This window comes from Electrophorus electricus, chromosome 11, assembly GCF_041902795.1.
Source record: "Electrophorus electricus isolate QZ-2024a chromosome 11, ASM4190279v1, whole genome shotgun sequence".
Lineage (NCBI taxonomy): Eukaryota > Metazoa > Chordata > Actinopteri > Gymnotiformes > Gymnotidae > Electrophorus > Electrophorus electricus.
The window spans coordinates 29499315-29520000 of NC_137507.1; the positions used below are offsets into that span (position 1 = coordinate 29499315).

The 20686-nt window shown below is 49.0% G+C and overlaps 1 protein-coding gene across 1 annotated transcript in view; it reads right to left on the reverse strand.

Annotated features, from left to right (window-relative positions):
- Positions 1 to 10: 10 nt before the first annotated feature.
- vwa5b2 (von Willebrand factor A domain containing 5B2) overlaps positions 11 to 20686 on the reverse strand; it is a 31238-nt gene continuing 10562 nt past the window's right edge. Inside the window, exons 5-21 of the mRNA XM_035527942.2 lie at positions 19191 to 19348; positions 17426 to 17557; positions 16899 to 17023; positions 16152 to 16328; positions 15592 to 15702; positions 14688 to 14890; positions 12617 to 12731; positions 12179 to 12364; positions 11580 to 11808; positions 9517 to 9794; positions 9224 to 9410; positions 4127 to 4426; positions 3861 to 3989; positions 2853 to 2975; positions 2463 to 2559; positions 2097 to 2220; positions 11 to 1754 (exon numbers count right to left, since the gene is read on the reverse strand). Of these exons, the coding sequence (XP_035383835.2) occupies positions 1158 to 1754; positions 2097 to 2220; positions 2463 to 2559; positions 2853 to 2975; positions 3861 to 3989; positions 4127 to 4426; positions 9224 to 9410; positions 9517 to 9794; positions 11580 to 11808; positions 12179 to 12364; positions 12617 to 12731; positions 14688 to 14890; positions 15592 to 15702; positions 16152 to 16328; positions 16899 to 17023; positions 17426 to 17557; positions 19191 to 19348 (3271 nt within the window). The 3' untranslated portion in view covers positions 11 to 1157. The remainder of the gene's footprint in view (positions 1755 to 2096; positions 2221 to 2462; positions 2560 to 2852; positions 2976 to 3860; positions 3990 to 4126; positions 4427 to 9223; positions 9411 to 9516; positions 9795 to 11579; positions 11809 to 12178; positions 12365 to 12616; positions 12732 to 14687; positions 14891 to 15591; positions 15703 to 16151; positions 16329 to 16898; positions 17024 to 17425; positions 17558 to 19190; positions 19349 to 20686) is intronic.

Genomic DNA, 20686 nt, shown 5'->3' on the forward strand with positions numbered 1-20686 from the left:
AGGAGCAAAGTCAAAGTTTATTGCTTTATTTTAGTCTTTCACAATAAAGCCTGTTGGTAATTCCTCAAATAAACAAACAAAATTGGGATAGTGTGACAGGGGAACGTAACCTAAGCCAATCTAACAGAAACCAGTGAGAAGAAAAGTCATCACAACGCAAAACATTAAGCGGGAAAACAGTAAAACCTCTGCTCTCACGTTTTCAGTCAGGCAATCTCTCAAGGCAGCTGATATACACAGGACCACAGGGCAGGTCCTTGGTCCGCTGTACAGTCAATCAAATAAACCATTAAAACATGAAAACTAGCTCAGACTCCAACCCGACAAGGTCGTCTCGTTATTTGATGCGTTTCTCACATCGGCACGTAAAGGCATAGTGACACCTCCCTGCTGACCAGAGAGTCATTTTTAAGTAGGCTGGGTGATGTTGCAGCCCTTGGTGTTCCTTTGGAAAAGTCTGAAACTACAGGCTGAGGATCTTCTGTTAGGGTGACTTCAGCATTAGTGACTCAGGCAAGCACGTTATCATAGTAAGGCCGTTAGGATCATACCAATAAATCACTAATACACGATTTTTCACTTCCAGTAGGTCTGTCTGTCTTACCCATAGGCATAATGGAGCGGGAGATGAGTGCTCACAGTACTCACATAATGTGTTAGGGTGGTTGATGGGAACAGTATAAAATGAAACACCACTAGTCTAACCAGAAGATGTTGTAAGTACTGTTACAGACTACCACTCTCTTTACTCTTCATCCCTGGTTGGTCTCAGCCTACAGGACCCCACTGACAGGATAGTATTTAGGTAGTGGTCCATTCTGACCACTAAAAGGCACCAGATGGGCTACACACTGTACATCTGTTTCTAATCAAGTGTCTGATGATTGGATAATCCTGTCCTGAAGACAGAGGCACCGTGGTGTGGGGACAGCCATGCTGTACTCGGCATGCTGGGATAGACTGGGCGTGTCCACCAGAACTTCCTGCTTTAACACACCTGGTTCAGCTCAGTTCGTTAGCAGGTTTAGTTTAGTCAGGGCAGGGAGTTGAGTTAAAGGTTCTATCACATGTTATTTGGGTTGTAGCAGAGTGTTGAATTAAAGGTTCTATCACATGTTATTTGGGTTGTAGCAGAGCGTGTTGAGTTAAAGGTTCTATCACATGTTATTTGGGTTGTAGCAGAGCACGTTGAGTTGCAGGTTCTCGTCCCAGTGGCGGAGCAACAGGAACATCTGCCTGGCCGCCGCCTTTAGCCCTGGCAAGTCCACGCCCTCCGGCAGTGATTGACACTTGAGCCAAAAATCCGCCTTGGCAGCTACCAGCTCCCACTCGACGAAGAACCCGGCGCAGTGGTGCTCCAGCCAGGCCAGCGCCACAGCCGTCGCCCAGCTCGAGCTCTCCACGTCGAGCTGTGCCAGCTCCTCGCCCTGGAGTTCCGCCACCTCCAGCGGGGACCTTTCGCACATGTCTGTCTCAGAGCCACGCCCACTGTCTGCCTGCAGGACTCTGCCCGTGAGGTCAAGAGACCCCTCCTCTGGGGCGAGGGGCTCGCTGTAGCAGGCCTGGCGCAGGCGGGCGGCAGGCCGGTCCTCCGGCCTGTAGGGGGCGATGGGGCGGGCGGTGCAGGGCAGGCTCAGGCTGCTGCGATGGCTAAGGTATGGAGACGCTCTCTTCACGCGATCCAGAGGGATGTCAATGCACTCAGAGAACGAGCTGGACAGCAGGAAGGCACCCGAGGCCAACTGCAGGCGCACCTGAGGTGAGAAACAGACATGCAAGCGAGATCGACAGGTCAAATCAGCGGTCCTGAAGACCTACCGTCCTGCACGGACCGCTGAGAGCACAGCAAAGGTCTGGACTGACTGGATCGGCCATGTGTAGGTGAGTGTTGGAGCTGCATTCTGCAGGGTGGTAGAGCTCCAGAGAAATGAGGATTCAGGCTACATGGGAGAAGTTTCCAGATCCTGGGGACACGCCTGGTTCATGTGTTCAGGTCGTCCACTAGCTGAACCAGGTGAGTGAAGTCAGGACTGGAGCTACACTCAGGACAGCAGGGATGTCAGGAGCACACACGGACAGAGGGGCGGGGCTCTCACCAGAGGCAGGTAGTCAGGTGACTCTGAGTTTGCGGGTGTGTCTGATTCGGCAGACAGGCACTGGGGTTTCAGAGGGGCTTGCCGTCCTGAGCTGTAACTGTTCTTAAGCCTGCCCAGGTTAAACCTGCCAATCATACACACACACACAGTGGTTCAGGAAACTGCATTATTTTATGTACTAAAGCAAATGACCCATGTCATTTTGCAGGTGTGTAATGAGACATGTTTTAGTAATGGTCCAGTCACTTTTACACTTCTGCTCCTGCAAATCTCTCGCTGTTTCTCGCCTGTTTCTCACCTGGGAGAAGGTGCCCTGCCTGAGGAGTTAATGGAAGTAAAAAGCCAAAACTACGGAAATGCTCAGACCTGGATCCGAAGAAGCTGTCGAAGGAACGGCTCTCACTGGAACGCTGAGGAGATGAGGAGGTCGAGGAGCTGATGAGGGCCGCGCTTCTGCTCAGACCTGCGTCATGCACGGACACACACGTTTATATGCCAGTCTCTCTGCTACTCTCTACTCTAAAGTCTCTACTCACTGCTATCCCAGGATGCTGGAAATTAATCTTGGTCTGTCAAGGTTTAAATCCCAGAGAACATCTGTTACCAGGACACCAGGTGTACAGGGACCCAGCAATGCCAATCACCTACATGTGTGTCATCTGCAGAAATGTGCCTGTAGATAGGTGTGTGTAGGTGTATGTTTGATTGGATGTGTTTATTGTGTGTTGTACAGGTGTGTGTATGTGTGTGTGTTACCTATAGAGGTGTGTATGTTGTCTGTTTCTTCACTGTCTCTGCTGGATGGTCTGTGACCAAGGCCGACTGACTGCGCCCTCTGTCTCCTGACGCCAGTACTGTGTCTGCTCCCAAACCTCACACCTGTCATAAGCCAGAGCAATGTTAGACCACACACTGCTAACAAAACAAACACATATACACCACTAACAAAATGTATACACACACATACACCACTAACAAAATGTATACACACACAGCAGTGTTCACACACACATACACCACTAACAAAATGTACAGACACTGTTTTCACACACATACATATGAAGGACTGTAAGAGTGTACAGTTAGTTTGGTTGTGTGTGAGAATGTTGGTTTGTGAGGGGCATATGAGTAACAGTTTACATGTGTGTATTATGTATATGTGCATGTTAGTGTATGTCACGCATGCATGTATTAGTGTGTGTACCTGTGTGTGTACCTGTGTGTGTGTACCTGTGAGTGTGTGTGTGTGTGTACACCTGTGTGTCTAAGTATGTGTACACCTGTGTGTGTGTGTGTGAGTGTGTGTGTGTGTGTGTGTGTGTGTGTGTACACCTGTGTGTGTGTACCTGTGTGAGTGTGTGTGTGTGTGTGTGTGTACACCTGTGTGTCTATGTGTACACCTGTGTGTGTGTACCTGTGTGTGTGTGTGTACACCTGTGTGTAAGTATGTGTACACCTGTGTGAGTGTGTGTGTGTGTGTGTGTGTACCTGTGTGAGTGTGTATGTGTGTGTGTGTCTGTGTGTGCATGTGTCTGTCTGTCTGAGTCTGTGTGTGTGTGTGTGTGTGTGTGTATGTGTGTGTACACCTGTGTCTAAGTATGTGTACACCTGTGTGAGTGTGTGTGTGTGTGTGTGTGTGTGTGTACACCTGTGTGTGTGTACCTGTGTGAGTGTGTGTGTTTGTGTATGTGTGTGTGTGTCTGTGTGTGCATGTGTCTGTCTGTCTGAGTCTGTGTGTGTGTGTGTGTGTGTGTGTGTGTGTACCTGTGTGTCGTGTCTCTGATGAGCTCTGGCCTGGGCGGGTATCAGTCGCAGTGAATGTTGTGTACATACAGATGATTCCACAACTCTTACTGGTCTGGATGGCCTTCATACGGTAACGCTTAGATGAACCTGTCAGGGTGGAGGGGAGAAGGGGGTTGCTGGCTACAAATACAAATGGCTTTTTCATATTGCAGAATTTTTCTCTCCATTTTTCATTTGTCTTTCTCCTCTTCTTACTTTTCTAATGCCCCCCCCCCGTCTCTCACCATGTTCTATATCTGTCTCTTTCTCAGCCATGTTCTCAAAGTCTCTGATGACAGACTGGGCAGTGAGTTGGTGGACGATCTCATCCCAGGGGCCAGACGGGAGGCCCTCCGGGTCCCACAGGGGGGCCAGGTCCACACTGACCTCCCAGGACACGGGCCTGGTCCCCAGCATGCCGTGGATCACCGAGCGGCAGGGGACCCCCACAGCCTGGGACTCGTCCCCCGGGGCAGCTGTAAATAGACCCTCGGGGTCGGCGAAGTTGTCCCAGTCGAGTGGGGACGCTGGGAACAGGTGGCCGTCTGGAGGACCAGGAGGGAGGGAGATAGAAGGATGGAGAGAGAGGTAGAAAGGGGTGGAGGAAGAGATGGTGGAAGAAAACATTTATTAAAAGTATAATTTACATTTTTGACATTTATCTGATGCTTTTATTCAACACTGACTTACAATCATGTCTGAACACAACTTGAGTAATTGAGGGTTAAGGGTTTTGTTCAGGACCCAACAGTGGAAACCTGGCAGTGGTGGAACTTGAACTGGCGACCTTCTGATTAGTTTTAAAGTTTCAAATTGTGTCACATACATAGTCATACATGGTCTAACTCGCAGTGAAATGCTTTTGTGACTGCTCTGTCCGAGTTGAAGAGAGATATAGGGATGCAATATATGTATAATATGTATACATACACAATGTACAATGTGTATATGTGTATATACACAATGTACAATTTCCAGTTTTTTACAGTTTACAGTTATTGCAGTCTTTTTGTGATGTTATTGGCATCATACACAGTACACAGAGTAGTCCCCACAGTTCATCAGTTGCCCTGATTCAGAGCCCGAATGGCCTGCAGGAAGAAGCTCCTCTTCAGTCTCTCTGTGTTGGTCTTCAGGGAGCGAAAACGCTTCCCTGACCTCAAGAGAGAGAAGAGCCTATTGTTGGGATGGGTGGGATCCTTCACAATCCTCCTGGCCTTGGTCTGGCACCGCTTGTAGTAGATGGTCTGCAGGTCAGGAAGTTCTGTATGAGTGATGCGCTCTGCTGAACGCACCACCCTCTGGAGTGCTTGATGCTGTTCCCAAACCAGACTGTGATGTTCCCCGTGAGGATGCTCTGGATAGTGCAGGTGTAGAAGTTCCGCAGCACCTTGGAGGGCAGTCTGAATTCTTGTAGGCGTCTGAGGTGGTAAAGATGCTGACGAGCCTTCTTTGCCAGGGAGTTGGTGTGGCGGGACCAGGACAGGTCCTGCGAGATGTGAACTCCAAGGTACCTGAAACTGTCTACTCTCTCCACTGTGGTTCCGTTAATCCTCATAGATTGGTAGTGACGTTCCTGCTTCTTGCTGCTGTCCACAATCAGCTCCTTTGTCTTACTGACGTTTAGGAGGAGATTATTTTCCTGGCACCAGTTCTCCAGGTGTTTAATCTCCTCCAGGTAGGCCCTCTCGTCGTTGTCCAAGATCAGGCCTATGACGATGGTATCGTCAGCAAACTTGACAATGATGGTGGAGCTGGAAGTGGCTATGCAGTCGTAGGTGTACAGTGAGTAGAGCAGGGGGCTTAGGACACAACCCTGAGGAGCTCCAGTGCTGAGGGTGAGGGTGGATGAGATACAGTTGCCCACCTGTACTAACTGTGGTCTGTCTGTTAGGAAGTTGGAGATCCAGTCACCCATGGATGGATGCAGTCCCAGATCCTCTAACTTGGTAGTGAGTCTGGAGGGGATGATAGTGTTAAATGCTGAACTGTAGTCAACGTACAGCATTTTAACATAATTTCCCCTCCATTTGTGCAGGTGGGTCAGTGTGGTGTGAAGCAGATGTGCAATTGCGTAATCAGCAGAGCATTTGTGGCGATATGCAAACTGCAGTGGGTCCATGGAGGCTGGCAGTGAAGATGTGATGAAGTCTCTGACCAGCTTTTCAAAGCACTTTATCACAACCGATGTGAGGGCAACGGGGGTGGTAGTCGTTGTGACCAGAAGATCGAGGTTTCTTCGGGACAGGGACGATGGTGGATCATTTGAAGCCGGATGGGACGATACCAAGCATCAGGGAGAGGTTAAAGATAACAGTGAATACTGGGGCTAGCTGGTCTGCGCAGGCTTCGAGGACTGCAGATACTGTCTGGTCCCCCCGCCTTCCTGGTATTCACTCTTTTGAACACTCTCCTCACGTCACTCTCCGTGATAATGAGAGGGTGCTGGCCTACGGTGGGCTCTGCGCATGCGCCATAGGCTGCACCAATAGCACCATTTGCATTGTTAGCGCTACCACTGTTATCATTAGTGCTGCTAGATGTAGCCTCGAAGCAAGCGAAGAATGTGTTTAGCTCGTTCGCCAGACTCATCCTTGATTATCCGTAGTCCCTGCCACAGGAATCTAGAGCTACTCTGCTAAAACTGTGTCTCTAGTTTCCTCCGACGCTTCGCCTCCCTCACCGCCCTGCGCACTCCGTATGCTGCAGACTTGTACACGTCCATGTTCCCGCTGATGATCCCAGCGTTGTAGGCAGCAGTGCGAGAGTTCAGAGCCTCGCAGATGGTTCTGTCCACCCAGGGCTTCTGGTTGGGAAGCATCTTGATGGTGGCTCTTGGGATCGTATCATCAACCAGTTTCCCAATAAACCCCACTACTGCCTCCGTAAACTCGCTGACATCATCAGTGCTGCACCGGAACATGTCCCAGTCTGCGTCATCCAGAGCGTCCTGCAGGGCGGCCACCGATTGGTCTGTCCAGCGCACGACCTCCCTCTGAACTGGAGCGTCCCGTTTCAGCCGTTGTTTATATTTTGGTAGGAGGAAGATGGCGGCGTGGTCTGACTTACCAAACGGTGGATGAGCTAGTGCCTTGTAGCTGTCCTTGTATGGGGTGTAGCAGTGGTCGAGTGTCCTATTTCCCCTGGTGGGGAAGGTTACGTGCTGGTAAAGGTTGGGCACCGCACGCTTGAGGTTAGCGCTGTTGAAATCCCCAACCACGATAAGTGCAGCGTCCCGGTGTTGTGCCTGAAACTGTGTGAGAGCCTCATGAAGAAGTTCACACAGTGCAGTGTCCATGTTGGCCTGAGGTGGGATGTACACGGTGTTGATGATGACCGAGGTGAACTCAGGAAGAAAGTAGAAAGGACGAAACTTGAGCAGCTCAAGGTTGGGTGAGCAGGAGCGGGCGAGAGTAACAATATTGGCATTGTTGCACCAGCTGTTGTTTACCATCACACACACTCCACTGCCTCTCAACTTCCCTAAATCTGCCGTCCTGTCCATGCGGTGAACCGAGAAGAACTCGGCCGGCTGGATAGCTTGGCTCGGTACCGCTGGGTTCAGCCACGACTCGGTGAAGCAGAGGAGGTTACAGTCCCGAATGTCCCTCTGGAACTTTATCCTGGCCCGGAGGTCGTCGGGATTGTTGTCCAGAGACTGGACGTTGGCTAGCAGGATGCTGGGTAAGGGAGCTCAGTGTGCTCGAGCCCTCAGCCTGTTCCTGACGCCGGCTCGTTTCCCTCGAGGCTGTTTCATTGCGTTGCGTCCTTTGTTCTTCCTCAGAATCTCTGTCAGCCATCTTGGGTCCGGGGTTAGAGACGGCTTGAGTGTTATGTAGATTAAGAGAAATAAGAACATCTCTGCTGTATGGGATTACGTGTCGTGGTGCAGAGAGAAGGGTTAGCACAGAGATAGCGCAAAGAGCAAAAAAAACAGCAAACAAAAAGTGCAAGGTGTGGACGGAGCAGTCATTTTGGCAGCCGACTTCAACGACGCCATCTTGTCATCTTGGATTACTAGTCCAGTACCTGAACCACTGAGACACCACACACACCACACCGCACACACCCAACACACACCCTACACTATACACACCTTACACACATCCACCTCACCATGCACATCTTTCTGATTACTAGTCCAGTACCTGAACCACTGAGACACCACACACACCACACCGCACGCAGCCAACACACACTCAACACCATACACATCCTACACACATCCACCCCACCATGCACATCCTTCTGATTACTAGTCCAGTACCTGAACCACTGAGACACCGCACACACCCAACACACACCCTACACTATACACACCTTACACACATCCACCTCACCATGCACATCCTTCTGATTACCAGTCCAGTACCTGAACCACTGAGACAACACACACACCACACCGCACACACCCAACACACACCCTACACTATACACACCTTACACACATCCACCTCACCATGCACAACCTTCTGATTACTAGTCCAGTACCTGAACCACTAAGACACCACACACACCACACCACACACACCAAACACACCGTACACCATACACACCTTACACACATCCACCTCACCATGCACATCCTTCTGATTACTAGTCCAGTACCTGAACCACTGAGACACCACACACACCACACCGCACGCAGCCAACACACACTCAACACCATACACATCCTACACACATCCACCCCACCATGCACATCCTTCTGATTACTAGTCCAGTACCTGAACCACTGAGACACCGCACACACCCAACACACACCCTACACTATACACACCTTACACACATCCACCTCACCATGCACATCCTTCTGATTACCAGTCCAGTACCTGAACCACTGAGACAACACACACACCACACCGCACACACCCAACACACACCCTACACTATACACACCTTACACACATCCACCTCACCATGCACAACCTTCTGATTACTAGTCCAGTACCTGAACCACTAAGACACCACACACACCACACCACACACACCAAACACACCGTACACCATACACACCTTACACACATCCACCTCACCATGCACATCCTTCTGATTACTAGTCCAGTACCTGAACCACTGAGACACCACACACACCACACCACACACACCCAACACACACAACACCCTACACCTCACCATGCACAACCTTCTGATTACTAGTCCAGTACCTGAACCACAGAGACACCACACACACCACACCACACCCAACACACACCCTACACCATACACACCCTACACACATCCACCCCACCATGCAGAACCTTCTGATTACTAGTCCAGTACCTGAACCACTGAGACACCGTACATGATTGGTTTAATTGTGTGTGTGTGTGTTCCCTCACTGGAGTCTGTGACAGATAAAGGTGCTCTGGGAGTGCTGTGTGTCTCTGTGTCAGTCTCCTCTAGTCTGTCCCCGATGGTCTGCTCGAAGGACACCCTCTCCAGTGCCCTCCGCAGGCGGTGCATGTCAAGGTCGCCCTGTGGTGAGGAGAAGCTCCGGGCAGCCAAAGCACAGCGCGCCAGAGCTCTCTGTACACACACACATGCGTACATACACGCACATACACGCGTACAATCATTTTTAACATCTTTCAACAACAAATTACATCGGAATGACAGGCCACTTTATTCCCACCTTCCCGCTTCCCGCATCCACTGATGGGGCAGTGCTCTGTTGCCATGGTGACTCCCAGCGGGAGAGGCCCCTGGTGTGAGGTGGCAACACCTTCTCCAGGCCCTGGGGGAGTGAGCTGGAGTCCGAGCCCAGGAGGAGGTTCTCGGCTGGGGGTCCAAGCGTGGGCAAGGCCCTGTCGCTGTCCAGAGAGCACCGCGTCAGCATGTACTGCTCCTGGACATAGGACGCTGTCTCCATCCTCCGCCGCACGCTGCTCATGACCCAGTCCTGCTCAGGGACTGGAGACAGGCACAATCATGCAGTGTCACCAGAAGACAACCACCGGCGTTCTCTCGAAGGACATGACAGACTCGTGTTTAAAGCACGCTGCTGTTTCTCTCTTATGTGGAACATAAGGGAACACTTTGGATAAACTGGTCTTTTAGCCAAACTGGTAAACTATACTGACATCTATCACTGAAAGTTATTCTGAGGAGAATAAAATCTCTGTGTGACATTTCTCCCGGGCTCTGTAATTAGCAACTAAAACCTTCAGCACGGTCTGGTTGTATGAGCCATATGGGAATGTTTCCTACATGAAGGCAGAGGTCTGTTATTTAGCTTGTGCACACAATAGCTAGAAGGCCAAACACCAGACGTACATGTGTTTGGAGGGAGGGGCTTTTGTAGAGGGGCTGTGGAGACAGATTTGGATGTAGGGGGTGTGTGTGTGTGTGAGACGGAGAGAGTGGGTGGTACACACTGGAGATACTGACGTGTGTGTGTGTGTGTGTGTGTGTGTGTGTGTGTGTGTGTGTGAGAGCGGGTGGTACACACTGGAGATACTGACGTGTGTGTGTGTGTGTGTGTGTGTGTGTGTGTGTGTGTGTGTGTGTGTGTGAGAGCGGGTGGTACACACTGGAGATACTGACGTGTGTGTGTGTGTGTGTGTGTGTGTGTGTGTGTGTGTGTGTGAGAGCGGGTGGTACACACTGGAGATACTGACGTGTGTGTGTGTGTGTGTGTGTGTGTGTGTGTGAGAGAGAGAGAGCGGGTGGTACACACTGGTGTTACTGACGTGTGTGTGTATGTGTGTGAGAGCGGGTGGTACACACTGGAGATACTGACGTGTGTGTGTGTGTGTGTGTGTGTGTGAGAGAGTGGGTGGTACACACTGGAGATACTGACGTGTGTGTGTATGTGTGTGAGAGCGGGTGGTACACACTGGAGATACTGACGTGTGTGTGTGTGTGTGTGTGTGTGTGTGTGTGAGAGAGTGGGTGGTACACACTGGAGATACTGACGTGTGTGTGTATGTGTGTGAGAGCGGGTGGTACACACTGGAGATACTGACGTGTGTGTGTGTGTGTGTGTGTGTGTGAGAGAGTGGGTGGTACACACTGGAGATACTGACGTGTGTGTGTATGTGTGAGAGCGGGTGGTACACACTGGAGATACTGACGCGTGTGTGTGTGTGTGTGTGTGTGTGTGAGAGCGGGTGGTACACACTGGAGATACTGACGTGTGTGTGTGTGTGTGTGAGAGCGGGTGGTACACACTGGAGATACTGACTGTGTGTGTGTGTGTGTGAGAGCGGGTGGTACACACTGGAGATACTGACGTGTGTGTGTGTGTGTGTGTGTGTGTGTGTGTGTGTGTGTGAGAGAGAGAGAGCGTGTGGTACACACTGGAGATACTGACGTGTGTGTGTGTGTGTGTGTGTGTGTGAGAGAGAGAGAGAGCGTGTGGTACACACTGGAGATACTGACGTGTGTGTGTGTGTGTGTGTGTGAGAGAGAGAGAGAGCGTGTGGTACACACTGGAGATACGTGTGTGTGTGTGTGTGTGTGTGTGTGTGTGTGTGTGTGTGTGTGTGTGAGAGAGAGAGAGAGCGTGTGGTACACACTGGAGATACTGACGTGTGTGTGTGTGTGTGTGTGTGTGTGTGTGTGTGTGTGTGTGTGTGTGTGAGAGAGAGAGAGAGAGAGAGCGTGTGGTACACACCGGAGATACTGACGTGTGTGTGTGTGTGTGTGTGTGTGTGTGTGTGTGTGTGTGAGAGAGAGAGAACGGGTGGTACACACTGGTGTTACTGGTGTTGATGGTGATGTCTGTCGCGGGGGCGCAGGAGAACTCAGAGGAGATCTCCCGTGAGAGCCCCCTCCCCATATCCTCCCTGTTGTCATCATCAGGCTCCTCCCCCTGCCCCTCCTCACCCGCCTGCACCAGCGGCTGGAGCAGCTCTGAGGTGGCGGGAGACGTCTCGAACACGGAGCCTGAAGAGCCCCGGCCTGGGACCCTGGAGGAGTGACCCTTCACATGCACGTGGTCACAAATGCGCACAGTTACACGCATGTACAGTCACGCACAGTCACACGGTCACGCACGCATGGTGACACACAGTCGCACACGGTCACGCATGCACACGGTCATGCACGCACACAGTCACGCATGGTCACACATGCACGGTCACATATGCATGGTCACGCGCGCACACATGCACAGTGACACGAATGCATGCACACACAGTCTCACACACACAGAGCATACAAACAGAGCATAGTCTTACATGTTGTAGTGCATTTGATATCAACTTGCAAACTATTTCATCCATTAACCTTTATACTCTCCCATCTCTTTCCTAACCCTACTTACACACACACACACACACACACACACTTACTTCATTCTTCTTGACTTTGAATGCAGATACATCATAAAGAGTGCAGTAGCCAATCAGGAGGTTCCCTGGGTAAAGCGGAGGAATCTCATTGGGCGAGAGGAGTGCTTCCACGTTGTCTGGCACATACCAGTCTATGTGTACATCTGTTAGCGCAGGTTCCAGAGCTTTCTTCACGCACTTGATTAGCTACAGGAAGACAAATCACCCTAATATAACCCAGTCAGAGTTTTAATTGTCCAGTCTGTTTATGTACAATACAGATCAATGAAATCTGTTCTCATAAAATGTTACCTCAACTTTCCCCAGATGTATTTTAGCTAATCTTAATAAGTCAATTTAAACATTAAAGAAAAGTCCCCCATAACTACAGTGAAACATGCACCGTGATGTCTTTCAGTGCAGTTCAGTATCTCCACTAGATGGCGCTGATTCTCTCACCTTTGGCTGCAACCTCTCTTCCTCACAGAGGAACTCTGAGCTTCCTCCCGTCACCCTGGAAACACCCTGAAGGAGCCTCCTGCACGCCCGTGGCCCGAGACCCAATCCAAAACACCTAGAAGTGACGCGCATGACCTCATACATGACCTCACGTGTCATCTCCGTATATGACCTCATAGATGACCTCACTCTTCACACATCATTACACGCACTGCATATTTTATCGCGCGGTCTTCCCTCATTCTGCGCTGTGTGTGTTTAGTAAGTTCAGAATATTAAGCATTTTTATTTTGTTAAAGACAAAGCCAGACAAAGACTAGCCAGAAAAAGACTGTGTGTGTGTGTGTGTGTGTGTGTGTGTGTGTGTGTGTGTGTGTGTGTGTGTGTGTGTGTGTGTGTATGTGTGTGTTCACATTTGTGTGTGCGCTTTTAGCATTCGTCTAGGAACAATCAGGGCCATTTCACTAATTGAATGTCCAAAGAGAGCAGGAGCCAGACACACACACACACACACACACACACACATACACGCACGCACACACTGCTTAGAATTCAGCTCAGGTCTGTCTGAGTTGTAGGCCCCTGAGTGCATATCGAGAGCGAGCGTGAGAGTGAGTGAGAGTGTATGTGAGTGTCTGTAGTATGGCTTCTTTCCCCAAAAAAATGTCACAGCACATCATCATCATCATCACAAGGCCAAATACCACTCAGTACCCTCAGTCCGATAGATAATACAGTACACTACAAGAGATGAGAACCAATTTAATGGTTTTTACACAATGATAATAAAGTTGTCCTGTCCTGTCCCAAGAAGGTTTGGGGGGAAATATGGTTAACACTTTGAGTTTAGACCTAGAATGCATCTTCAGGCGTGATGACGACACTACAGTTCATCCCTACTGTGTATCTGCCATTTTGGTGAATTACGGGTTCATCGTTGGTGTTTAGTGTTGAAAGTGCAGATGTGTTGGAGGAGCTGCACAAAGGTCTACTGTAACCTTCCCTGAGTATTACAGTGTATGATGGTATACACTGAGCTGACAGGGCAGGTCTTCTCATACTGTGGGTTTATTACCTGTGACTTTATCTGCTGTTTTAAGATTCTGCCATCACAGGCATTGACCACACATTCCCCTGTTGGTACAGGTTTATACCAGGTGTTGGTCTAATGTTACACATTTACCTGCTGCTGGTTCATATTGTATGCCTGCTAGCCATTGTCATTTACCTGATGTGTAGCTGGTGTGTGTCAATGTTCTGTGCTTTCCTGCCATTACAGGTGTGTGCCGCATGTTGTATATTTAACTGCTATTACAGGTATGTTACAGGTCTTCTGTGATTACCTGCCATTACAGGTGTGTTACAGGTGATCTGTGATTACCTGCCGTTACAGGTGTGTTACAGGAGTTCTGTGATTACCTACCGTTACAGGTGTGTTACAAGTGTTTTGTGATTACCTGCCGTTACAGGTGTGTTACAGGAGTTCTGTGATTACCTACCGTTACAGGTGTGTTACAGGAGTTTCCATGATTATTCGCTGTTATAGGTGTGTTACAGGTGTTCCGTGATTACCTGCCGTGCCAGGTGTGTTACAGGTGTTCCGTGATTACTTGCCCTTACAGGTGTGTTACAGGTGTTCCGTGATTACCTGCCATTACAGGTGCGCTAAGGTGTTTTACAGGTGTTCCGTGATTACCTGCTGTTACAGGTGTGTTACAGGTGTTTCTTGATTACTCGCTGTTACAGGTGTGGTACCGGTGTTTTCCGTGATTATTCACCATTACAGGTGTGTTACAGGTGTTCCGTGATTACTCGCCATTATAGGTTTGTTACAGGTGTTCCGTGATTACCTGCCGTTACAGGTGCGCTAAGGTGTGTTAAAGGTGTTCCGTGATTACCTGCCATTACAAGTGCGCTAAGGTATGTTACAGGTGTTCCGTGATTACCGGCCGTAACAGGTGTGTAACAGGTGTGTTACAGGTGTTCCGTGATTACCTGCCATTACAGGTGTGTTACAGGTGTTCCATGATTACTCGCCGTTACAGGTGTATTACAGGTGTTCTGTGATTACCTGCCGTTACAGGTGTTCCGTCTGACCAGCTCTAGCACCCGTCCGACGCATCCCAGGGAGCCCTCAGTCAGGATGAGGATCTGGCGGGGGCAGCTGCGTTGGACTGGCTGGCGGTAAACCCAGGACAGCGCCCCCAACAGGTTACTGGCCCCCATGTCCGCACACAACTTCTGGACATAGTCGAACACCTGGGCTAAAGTGAGCTACAGAAGAGGAAAGGATTATGACCAAGATATAGAAACAGGATTAGTTTGTATGAACTCTGTTTATGAGAACATATGAGGGCATATCTGACCACTGTCTCTAGGCTATTATAAGCAAATCAAAATTATTTCTATATTGATTTTTACAACAGATGTTGTCACAAAGCAGCTTTACAAATGTCCGGGTCCAAGGCCCCAGTGAACAAGCCAAAGGTGAGGAAAAACCCCCTAGAGCATGAAGAAGAAACCTTGACAGGAACCAAGACTGTCAAGGGGGGGGTCATGTGAGTGGGTTAGTTTAGCATGTGACCAGTTTAGAGAATTCAGAGAGCTAGAAACCAGATTTAGTCTGACTAATACACGATGCAAAATGCAGCACAGCTTGCCATATGGGTACATTGTGTGTGTGTGTGTGTGTGGGTGTGTTTGGTGTTTGTTGTGGAAGACCCTGGAGCAGCTAACACCTGACACTGGCCTGCCATGGCAACTGAACAGGCCAGGACACGGATTATAATCAGCATGGAAATCAGCTCACAGGTAACTTACGACTTTTACACACACACACACACACACACACACACTCAGAAGTCACACATAATGTGTTTTCCACTCAGCCTACTAAACGCTCCTGGCTTTAATAAAGACCTGATCCAGGATCAGGAGGTTCCCTGTGTGGAGCAGACAGACAGGTCCACACTTACATCAGTGCAGGGTTTGCTGGAGGTAAAAACTGGTCTGACAGTGGATCCAAAGCTCACGATGTTGAGCAGGACGCCATGAGGCAGGCCCTTAGTGGCCACCAGCAGAGCTTCCTGTAGGAGAGGGGAGGAGAAGAGAGAGGAGGAGGGGAGAGAGGAGGAGAGAGGAGGAGAGAGGAGGGCACAAGAGGTCAGATAGCAGCCAGGCTTAAAGATCCTTTAGACAGACAGCCAGTCTGAGATCTGCATGTTTCCTGCTCATTTCACTCAGATTAGCTTTAGTGTTTGTAAAATGAGCTTTAGTGTTTTTTAATACTTAGACATTAAACAATAAAGTGCTTATGTAGGCCACAGGGCAGTGACTAAGAGCCAGTGAATTAAAGCAATTAAAGCAAATTCAAATTCCCCTACTCATGGAAGTCCAAAGACATTTGAGAAAATGATTTGATATGGAACCGAAGCAGACAGTCCTCCATGACTGAGGGAGGAGAGAGAAGGAGAGAGAAGGAGAGAGAAGGAGAGAGAGAGGAAGAGAGCAGTGGTCTGAGGAGTTCCCTCTGTACCCTGATCCTGCAGAGACAGTGCTGTGTGGTGGTCCCACTACAGTCGATGAGGAAGATAACTTCTCTGCTCGTCTGCTGGAGCTCCAGGGGCTCAGAGATCAGGTCCGGGCAGAAGTTCAGCATCAGCACTGGGTTGTTGAGGACGTCTTTATGGTAGCGCTTCCGCACAAATTCCAGCTGGAGATTCCAGTCGTACCATTAACCGCAGCGGAGAGACCGGCATGTAGAGTAGGTGCTGGCCATCTAACGGCCACAAGCGGCACACACACTGTCACACTGTCGTACTGAGAAAGCTACTTGTAAATCACTTTGAAAAGAGAATCTATGGAAAGTGTAAAAGATGTTTGGGTTAAAAGCAACCCTTTACCCTTTACAACCCTTTTCACTTTACATCAGGGCTCTTTAGTTGTTTTGATTCTCAAAACGAAGGAAAAAATACGCTTGCTAGTAAAAATTTGTAAGTAAAAATGATTTTAAGGATTTGTATAACCACAATCATAAACAATAAAATAAAATGTAAAAAACTCATAATCTGGCACCCAGAGGAACTGAATGAACTGAGAAACTGAATTGAATTTGTCTGCTGTACCTTGTGCTGACTGATAGTGAGACTTTAGGATTACAGAGAAATTATTGAAAAGAAGGAGACACAGCCAGGGAATGAGGTGTGATCTAGTCTCTAGTCACCTTCTGAGATGGAGTCTCACCTTCTGAGGTCTAGTCTCACCTTCTGTGATGGATTCTCACCTTCTTCTCAGGCTCTGCCTCCTTGCGGACACAGCGAATGAAATCACGCCGGGCACTGATCTGCTGCTCATATTGGCTGAAGGTAAGCCGGCCCCTCTCCAGGATAACCAATGGGCTGTGAGGCTCTGTGGACACAAAAGTGTGAAGGAATTGGATCTTGGGCCATCTGAATGAACCAGTATGAACATTCTAGAGACAGATAAAAACGTCCTAACGATCAGACATATAAAAACGTCCTAACAATCAGACAGATAAAAACCACCTAACGATCAGACAGATAAAAACCTCCCACCTAACAGTCAGACAGATAAATACAACACATTAGCATTTGCCATGTTGGTTGGCTGGTGAGTTTTGGTCTTAAAGCACCTGTGGGTCAGGCAGGTCGAGGCTGGGTCATACCGAGATGACCAAAGTCCTTAATTACCTAGCTGTGTCCTTGACAACTAAAGAAAAGAGAAACTGATCAGGTTGACGCCTACTCCTGTACCACCCCCTTCATGTGCTCCGCCCCTGCCCCGACTCACCGCTCAGATGCAGTACGATCTCCAGGTGGCGGTCGTATGGGTGGCCCTCAGCCAGGGTGATGTAGGTGGCAAAGGCAGACTGAGCGCCGGGGTCTGCGTCTGCTCTGAGGGCATGTGTCGGGCTCTCTAACCCTGAGGAGGAAAACAACAGACAGACAGACAGACAAGAGAGGCAGGTGGAAGGAACAGAAACACAGTTAAGGTGGAGACAGACAGGTGTAGATGGAGATGGTGGAGGTGGAGAAAACATAAAAGACATCAAATATTTATTGATTTTTACTGAATTGGGTGCCATTCATTGGTTTGCCTTGAATGTTTCAAAAGTAAAATATCCAACACCATTAAGAACCAGGACAGAGGACATCTTTGCCTTTTGGGTTTTGACATTACACTACGACATGCAGTTTCAAACACAGCTACATGTAAACACAATCAGTTAATATTCTGTTTTTTAAGAAATGAATTTAGCATGTAGGAACCATCAGAAACGTGAAACACACACCCAACTCGATTCCCCTCACCTAACTTTGCTGATTATGCAATGGTTTTTGAAAGTACATTTACACTTTAATGATGTGATTTTTGACGTGACCTGTAGTTGCCTGGTGATGTTCTAGGACAATAGACAGGCAGAGGACGAGGCTGTATCACTCCTTTACAGACTCACAGGGCAGAGGATGAGACCGTATCACTCCTCTACAGACTCACGGGCTGGAGGATGAGACCGTATTACTCCTCTACAGACTCACGGGACAGAGGATGAGACCGTATCACTCCTCTACAGACTCAAGGGATGGAGGATGAGACCGTATCACTTCTCTACAGACTCACGGGACAGAGGATGAGACCGTATCACTCTTCTACAGACTCACAGGGCAGAGGACAAGACCGCATCACTCTTCTACAGACTCACGGGACAGAGGATGAGACCGTATCACTCCTCTACAGACTCACGGGATGGAGGATGAGACCGTATCACTTCTCTACAGACTCACGGGACAGAGGATGAGACCGTATCACTCTTCTACAGACTCACAGGGCAGAGGACAAGACCGTATCACTCTTCTACAGACTCACGGGACGGAGGATGAGACCGTATTACTCCTCTACAGACTCAGGGGACAGAGGATGAGACCGTATCACTCTTCTACAGACTCACAGGGCAGAGGACGAGACTGTATTACTCCTGTACAGACTCATGGGACAGAGGACGAGACCGTTTCACTCCTCTACAGACTCACGGGACAGAGGACGAGACCGTATCACTCCTCTACAGACTCACGGGACAGAGGATGAGACCGTATCACTCCTCTACAGACTCATGGGATGGAGGATGAGACCGTATCACTTCTCTACAGACTCACGGAACAGAGGATGAGACCGTATCACTCTTCTACAGACTCACAGGGCAGAGGACGAGACCGTTTCACTCCTCTACAGACTCACGGGACGGAGGACGAGACCGTATTACTCCTCTACAGACTCACGGACGTTACATTACATTGTTTGTTGTTACATTGTTACATTACATATTACATTAGGTTATGTTACATTATATTATATTACACTGCACACGCACTTTCATAGTGATAAATAATGTAACTTACTCTGGATATAAACATCTTTCAAATGCTAAATATGTAATATACTTGATAAAAATGATTATTGTAAACAAATGTTTTGTTTTTAAATAAACCAAGATCTGGACCCGACCAATGGAGATATCAGGATTTAAACTGGCCCACCCCCTGGGGCGGAGCCTTACCCGCGAGCAGGCATGCCCCTCGGACCAGCAGCTGGAAGGTGAGCTCGTAGGGAGTGGGGTTAGTGGCAGGGCTCGAGAACAGCACATGATGACAGTGTTCATCAGCCCCCGACACCTTCTCCTGCTTGATGGACACTGCTCTGAAACACCTTGTTGCACTGGGAGAGGAGAGGGAGAGATGGAGGGAGGTAGGGAGAGAGAGAGAGAGAGGGGGGGAGAGAGGGAGAGGGAGGGAGAGAGAGAGAGAGAGGGAGAGAGAGAGCGAGAGAGAGAGAGAGAGAGAGAGAGAGAGAGAGAGAGAGAGGGAGGGAGAAAGAGAGGGGGAGAGAGGGAGGGAGAAAGAGGGAGAGGGAGAGATGGAGGGAGGTAGGGAGAGAGAGAGAGGGAGAGAGAGAGAGAGAGGGAAGGAGAGAGAGAGAGAGAGCGAGAGAGATGGAGGGAGAGAGGGAGAGAGAGAGAGAGAGGGACAAAGGGAGAGGGAGATTTCAATAAACTTTATTAATCAATTACAACATACAAAACACACATTTAAACACACCTTACAATAAAACAGAAAATTTAAATGAAAGAAAATCACCAAAAACCCACTCCCTCATCTTTTACAGAGCACAAAACACCATTGTAACCCGAAATATTTTCAAATCATTCATAACAGAATAAAACCTCAAATCTATGACTATACGACTCTTCACTAATCTTTTAAACACATTTACAACACTGCTGTCAGTTTGGCCCTCAATCAAACACTTCCTGCTGATCCACACTGCCATCTTGGATTGCCCTTAAATGAAATTTAGGAAATCAGACCAGTATCCAGACCCAGTAGCCTTGAGACTTCCAAAGGAAGGATCACGGGCCAAAGGGATTTATAAAACTCCACAGGCAGTCCGCCAATGCCTGGGGCTTTCCCACCCTCCACGCCCTGAAGGGCATTCTGCAGCCCGTCAAGACCCAGGATGGCCTCTTCGACCTGCAGAAGGCCGTCTAAGAAAGTGTGCTCTGTATTCACTGGTATATAGCCTAGTGTAAAACTGTGCTGCTCTCCTACAAATTTCCACACGCCCCCAGACGTGTCACGGCCACGCCCCCAGACGTGGCGCTGCTGTGACTAAGAAAGGCTTCACCTTCTCCCTCTCTCAGCCAATCTGCTTCATTCTGCCCATCACTGAGTTTATTGAATAAAAGATGCATCGATTCCTTTACATTTAATTAACTGAAAAAGCTGTGTTCTTTTATACATCCTTGGCACCATTAATATTTATTGTCACCACACTGCAGACACTCATACTGAAAATGAAAACTAAATCTAACCCACTAAACAAGGCTGTGAGCAACAAAGCAAAAAAATGCAACAATCTTATTACCTTCCTCCTTAAGTTGCCGTTTTAGCTTTGTCACCCTCTTCTTTAGGTGGAAGAACTACCTTCCCCCCCTAAATTACTTCTCAGACACTGAAAAACTATCAAACCGGCCCAGTCTGGGAAGTGCTGTTCTAC